The 7,004-nt window shown below is 37.4% G+C and overlaps 1 protein-coding gene across 2 annotated transcripts; it reads left to right on the plus strand.

The window, feature by feature from the left end:
* Positions 1 to 542: 542 nt before the first annotated feature.
* gemin7 (gem (nuclear organelle) associated protein 7) lies at positions 543 to 2,932 on the plus strand. 2 transcript variants are annotated; one of them, XM_042487029.2, is made up of 2 exons: positions 543 to 690; positions 1,795 to 2,932. In XM_042487029.2, exons 1-2 carry the CDS (start codon positions 669 to 671, stop codon positions 2,190 to 2,192), a joined length of 420 nt encoding a protein of 139 aa, XP_042342963.1. In that variant the 5' UTR covers positions 543 to 668; the 3' UTR covers positions 2,193 to 2,932. The 2 variants fall into 2 exon arrangements, with proteins under 2 accessions (XP_042342963.1, XP_042342964.1); XM_042487030.2 differs by having other exon boundaries at positions 583 to 705.
* Positions 2,933 to 7,004: the final 4,072 nt, after the last annotated feature.

Below are 7,004 nucleotides of genomic sequence, written 5' to 3' on the forward strand. Positions count from 1 at the left end.
TGATTCATCCTGGACATAGAGATCCACTAATCTTCAGCGCCCCTACTTTTGCTTAGTGCATGGTCTCAGGAGGCTGGATTTAGGGAGACACCCACCATGCATTGTGAAGAGTTTTCTTGTCCTGATATCAGTGGCCTCTCTTTCTCTCCCCCTCCCCCTCTCTTTCTATATATATATATATATATATATATATATATATATATAGATAGATAGATAGATAGATAGATAGATAGATAGATAGATAGATAACATCTCCTGTTGCATTTATTATTGATTAATTATAATATCTTGGAGGATTTAAACAATATAAACTTTATTAGTTCCAGACATTGTTTTGTTTACTTTTAAGTGGCAAGATAAGCAGCCATATCAAAGCACAGCAGACAACAGTATTTTCCAACATGAGCACACCATTGTAATTACGAGAATAGGTTACCCAAATAAATGAAATTTTCAAATGTTGTCTGCAACATTGGCACATTTGCTGGACATTTTTTTGCGAAGTTGCTCAGTGCTTTTTTCAAAAAAAAAATCAGTACTTTTCTCTCCTCCACGCTACCTGCGCACTCCAGACCACTAGGCGGCGGTGCAGCTCCTGTAAGCTGCTTCTTCATCCGCCAGCAAAGAAAAGACGAAGAAAACAGCCTGCTGCTAATGTTTCTCTGCTGATGCAGCTACTCAGAGGAAACAGTAAGTGTAAAAAATGTATATATTGGCTGTTAATTCAAACACTAGCTCAACTCTCGCTGTAGTCGCTCCTGCTGTGAGGAAAAAAGCGTTGTTTTCGGTCATATCGTGTTGAAATTGTAGCAGCTTTTATCAGTAATCTAGCATTAGCAACACGCCTCCACGAAGATGCTAACTTTTAGTGAAGTTAGCAAACTTAAAGTGGCACCTCTTTGCCAAGTAAATATATGTTTACTTTGTAGGACAACCTCACCTGCTGCTCTGTAGGCGGATGCATATGATAATCGTTATTTTAAGTGAGTAATATAACATAGGCAAGCAGTTTAAGCGACGTTAACCAACGAAAGTATATTTCTTTATAACATAACGCCATTAAAACACATTAAAGCTAAAACTTAGTGTATCAGCAATGTTAGGAAACGCCGTCAAACAGACTTATTGTATAGGGTTGCATTAAATGATTAAATTAATCAGTCATTTTTTTAAAAGCGAGTCAATCGTAAGTGAACAAGATGAAAGAAAGAAGAAAATGTCAAAAAATAGTGATGTTTCTCCAATACAACACACAACAATAAACACAAACTCAAAGGCTGTTTAATTCATACAGTTAATGTATCTCGTCAATAGCTGATCAAATAAAATACCCAGAAACTATCAATGAAATTACAAGACAAAAATATTAGATTGCTCAAAGTTGATTTCATTTATTCAAGACCATCAAAAAGTATATATCATATATAGTGACTTTTCCCTCCCCTCCTGTAAATAAATACTAAAAAAATACAATTTTTACTTTATATGAAAACATGTAATATTACTTTCAGAAATCAAAACACGTGGTAATGAAGTAGTGTATATGTCCATCAGTGTAACTGCAACTTTTTCTCTTGAGATTGAAATCAAAGAATCATAGTAAGCTAACTGTTTGTATTTGATTAATCCACTTACAAAAAAACAAGAAATCCTTATTTTCTGTTCATAATTTAAACATCTTGGTTATCTGTGTGAGTATAGGCCAAATTCATGTATTTTAAAAAAGACACTTGATGTTTGGAGAGTGTATATTGTTTAGTTAGTGTTAAATTTTGTTCTCCTTAAATTGGGCAGAAAGACTTAAGATGGCAACGCCGGTGTCTGTCCTTCGCCTGCCAAAAGGACCCGACCCCAACAGCCGTGGATTTGACCCCACGTCACCCCGTTTCATCGCTCTCTGTCGTACCTCCATTCCCACCTCTGCTGCCTCGGAGTCAAACGCCGAGCAGCTGCAGATGGAGCAGCATGCACGATCTGTGCTGAGAGAGAGTTTCCTCCGATGTCTCCTCTCCATGAACAACAAGAAGGTTCAGTTTCACATGCACGAGAGGGTGACGGTGGAGGCCACGTTTGGAGCATCTGACATTGACGTGCTGAACTTTCAGGTGTCGGACTTGCACACTCCCATCGGGGTGCAAAAAGAGGCACTGATCAGGAGCCAGGATGTGATTTCTTTCACTTTTGATGCATGAACACTTTGAGGCTTTTGTTTCCTTTTTCTACAGAATGTGACATTTTGGATAAGGGGCACTTGGGACACTTGTTTGTTGTTGTTTTCACACTTTGAGATAGTTTAGGAAATTGTTATCATTTTTGTAGTATCTGTATTGTTTAGCCGAACTGCTCCGTGTGACTGCTTTCAGAAATCCAACACCGCCAGTCCCACTTTTTAAGCACAAGAGGGCGTCATACGCTCGTGTTTAAACACAAACGTGACTGTTTGCACAATGATTGAGTGATGACAGACTTTTTGGCAAACACTGACCAAGATTTTGATAATGTGATGATGTTTGCTGAAGTCTGCTAGTGTTTTCTGATTATTTTGACCCGCAATAACATCCAGGAAAAAACTGTTATGTAATCCATATGAAGGCTGAGTTGTTACTGTTTATTTCTTTGAATTATAACAGTCCACACGAGTTCAGAAAATTGTACAACTTAATAGTAATGAAGCATGTAAGACCAGGAAATCAGATAATCAAATTTATATTTATCTTTACATCACAATGTATCAGTTAATCTGTTGTTTCTGCACCATGAGACGTCAGTCTGCTGTCTTCATTTGTGAGATGCAGAAAGAGGGTATTACTGTACTGGTCTTCCATTTGACAAGTTTGCTTTGCACTTTAACGGTGTCTTTTGAGTCGACCACTTCTGTACTCGAATGTCTTGTATTTTATTTGGAAAAATCATCGAGATCCCTGAAAAAGTTCATGTGTGATAAAGATTTTTGCTCGAGAAAAAAGACTTGGAACTGATGTGTGAAATCCTCAGACCATTACATACATCAAGCTATATCATAAGTTACAAGTAGTTTTCATCTTTGCACTTCTTTGAGATAGTCATCTAAAACTAATAGAGTGTATCTTGTTGTCAACAGTATTAACAGTGCATTTCATCAAGCTTAGTCAGTTTCACAATGAATTAATCTGCATCTAGTTTGATAATTGTCAATAATTTTTGAGGAAAATATGCCAAAACATTTAATGCCATCAGCTTTGCAATTTGCTGTTTCATTGTTATTTTTTTGCATCTAGTCATTTTTTGCATCTCTTCGAGGTGGTTGTGCATTTCGTTGTACTTGTAGTCATAAAATGTCTCTGTGATAATTTTGCGTGTAGTTGTTTTGTGTGCGGACGGCACGGTGGTGCAGTTGTTAGCACTGGACCTTCAAAACATTAGCGTTTTGGATTTGAAGCTGCCGGCTGGCTGTGTGGAGTTTGCATGTTCTCCCTGTTGTCAGCAGACTTTTTGTCCACGTTTTCCGGTTTTCTCCCGCAGTCCAAAGGCTAATTGGTCACCCGTAGGTGTGAATGTGAAAGGTTTTCTGTCTCTGTGTATCAGCCCTGTGATTGTCTGGCAACCTTTCAAGGGCTTACCCCGCCCCTCGCCCGATGTCAGACAGGGCTCCAGCCTTAAGAGAACAAGTGGTTATAAATAATGACTGAATAGTTGTTTTGTGTTTTCATTAGTTTTGCATCTCTTTGTAGTTCTTTTGCATGTCTGTTGTCATTTTGTGTCTCCGTGATTAGTTTTGCATCTCTTTAGTCATTCTGAGTTTGTGGTCATTTTGCATCTCTGTAGTTGTTTCGCATCTCTTTGTAGTAGCTCTGTGTGTCTATTTGTTTTGCATCTTTAGATGTTTTGTATCTCTTTGTTGTTGTTTGGGGTGTTTTCAGTCATTTTGCATTTCCTTAAGGTTGTGCATTTCTTTGTGGTCATCTCATGTCTCTCTGTAGTCATTCAGTATCTCTTTGTAGTCATTTTGCATCTTGTTTTGCGTCTCATTACGTCTCCTTGAGGTAGTTGTCCATTTCTTTGTCCCTGGAGTTATTTTATGTTTCTTTGAAGTGGATCTGAATGTTTTTGGGGTCATTTAGCATCTTTTGTTAATCATTTGCATCATGGCTTTGTCTCTCTTTGTAGACTGACTTTTCTACAAGAAATGTTAAGTCACTTCAAATGTGGCTTCTTGCATAGGGGCCCCATGACCCTTTAGGCCTGTGCCAAGTTGGGGCCCATTCAGTAGTCCAACCATGAATACAGAACTTCTGTCATATCTGAACTGCTGAACACCAGAAAACACCTGAAGGAACTATAAATGAATTTCGATGTTTCAGTCACAGATCCAAAATATTTATAGAGCGGGGGATATTAACCTGAATCAGAGTAACAGCCCCTCAAATATACCAAGGTCCCTGATGGACCGGGTGCACATCGCATGATTCTTCCCGAATGTCTCAGTAGTTTAACCCAGCCGACACTGAGCCTGCGTCTGATGGCAGCACTGATATTCATTAGTCACTTATTAAAATCCTTGGTCATAAATATGATGCAGAAGAGCAGGATTCATCATTGTTTAGCACCAGCCTCATGGGGAGGGGGAGGAGGGGCATCAATACTATTTAATCTTACTAAAAGGTGTATTTTGCGAGTTCCCAATAAGTCATTTTATTTGAGTGCCATTAGGCGGTCGTGCTGTGCCTGTGTCTCTTTTTGTACCTGAATTATCTGACCACTCAGTGGAGACAGTCATCAATGAGGCAGTGACTCATCCTCCCTCTCTCGCGCTCCCTTTCTCTCCCTGGCTTGCCCTCCCTAATCCAAAATATGACTTAAACCTCGCATGACGTCATCCAGCCCGTGTGATTCAATCAGGAAGCCCTCAAGGACGACCAATGTTAATTTCATATACACAGGCGTGTTCCCTTAGTTCCCACTCTCACCTCTGTGATGAGTGTCCATAACATCAGCAGGAACAGATACTGTACATAAATATGTACATTTACATTACATTAGGTACTTTGCAGACAAGTATTCAAAGCACATGACCAGCTAATGAAATATGAGTAACTGTTCGGATGAAACTGATCAACAATATATACAGTCATTAAATCAGTTCCACTTAAACCAACTACACATTAACCTATGCAGTCTAATGAAGTACTTTTATACGGTCATATTATTACTCAGGTAAAGGATCGGCATACTTTTGAAACAACTCTAAATACATTAACTTATAAATCATTAGTACCCCCTTTAGTTAGTTTCTGAAATTGGAAAATTGTCCTTGCTGCCACCATGTAGAATTAAAAACAACACATAGCAATAAATGAGGACAAAAAATTAAACATAGAATCAACACATACATTTTAAAATCCATAAATACAGGTACAAATAAAGAAAGCAAAGTAAGGGGCAGGATGTAAGATGTACTTACTTATTTTAAAAATAAATAATACTGATTTTATTTTTATTTTTAGCTTCAAATATGATAATGTTGGCCAAATACAGCTATCACTTATAGGCTCTCACACTTAATGAAATTATTCGCTTTATTCTTTTTTTTCTTTTTTTTTATTTCAATTACATATAAAATTACATATAAAATTTCCATTCAACTAAGGCAAGTAATTCTAACATTAACCCAAAAAAGTGCCATGTATGAATTGAAATAAAAAATAATTTTAAAAACAACAAAAAATAGATGAATAACCTATATAAATGTATGTGACCATAGCTCATAGAATTTACTTAATTTACTTAAATAAAGTTGAGTTAATTGCAGTTTATAAATTCTGTGTATTTCAAGTATGTTGAATTTAATAAAGTTTATGTAGCTACTGCTAAGAAATGCTCTTTTTAAACTACGTTGACAGAAATACATTGAATATATTAACAGTAATTACCAAAACTGTATTAAAGTAGGTAAGTTCTATGAGCTGTGGTTACAAAAGTGCATGTAGTCTATGTATTTCTGTTTTATTTTGCTTTTTTTAATGTTAGAATAACTCGACTCATGGGATGAAAAATGTAATGTAATTGAATTCGTCAAACCTGGCAGTAGAACAATATTTTCTGAGCGTATTGTGTTTGCTGTCTTTAAATCTGCGAATCAATATTTTTTTTTAAATTTTAACAAAAGATGAAGTGACTGTGCATAGTGTGAAGGGGGCCTCTTCTAGATTGAACGTAAGGAAGATCGTCTAACTCTTGCTTTCTATAGGTCGATGAGTTTTTCAGCATTTTTCAGCTTGTTTTGATTTTGTAGAAGCTTTACTTACTTATTGTGTTTATGTCTTGTTTCTGCTGCCCCCTAGTGGCAAAAAAAATCAGTCAGTGAAGGTTAAACCTAGGCCAGATAAGTCTGCTACATGTGAATCATAAATGGAAAAAGTTTCATAGTTTATCAAGAGTGTCTCCTGTGTTGGTACACTTGTTTCAGGCCACCACCACAGAGAAATTATATGAATAAGATATGAATGATGTTTTAAAAGGGAATTTTCTAAAGAACGGTCCCTTCTGAGGAGCGCGAGCTGGTTTCATGTTGTCTAATTTGTGGTGGAGCACAGGGACACACTGTCTCAATGTTATCTACTCTTACTGTTTGTCTTTCCTGACAGTCTGCTTTTCCCCGGATTTCAGTGGAAAAACATTCCTGCCTCTTAGTATGCATCTGTATTCGTGCGTGTGTGTTGGTGTGTGTCAGTTACGATGGTACAAGGAATCTGCCCCGTTTAACACCGCTGGCCAACAGGAAGCACATTCCGCTCCTTCCTGTTTGTGGCCCTCTCTCACTTCCTGCTAAGTGTCTGATAACTTACAAAACCACTTAATCACCCTTTTGCCCCAAACTCCTGCCAGCAGATTAAAATAATTGGGCAGTGACCTCACCATCATGTATTTTTAGTGTGTTTCATTATGCACATGATGGAGATAATGATGGCTCACGTGATAACATTCATTTCTATGGAAGAAGAGAATAACTGCAGCAGACTTATATA

This window comes from Plectropomus leopardus, chromosome 6 (assembly GCF_026936395.1).
Source record: "Plectropomus leopardus strain MGB_pleo_1.0 chromosome 6, ASM2693639v1, whole genome shotgun sequence".
Taxonomy (NCBI): Eukaryota; Metazoa; Chordata; class Actinopteri; order Perciformes; family Serranidae; genus Plectropomus; species Plectropomus leopardus.

Bases quoted from the DNA above. Each gene is read 5' to 3' on its own strand.
- gemin7 (XM_042487029.2), top strand. From the start codon at position 669: ATGCAGCTACTCAGAGGAAACA. The intron at 691-1,794 runs GTAAGTGTAAAA...TAAATTGGGCAG, and splicing joins GCAGCTACTCAGAGGAAACA to AAAGACTTAAGATGGCAACG.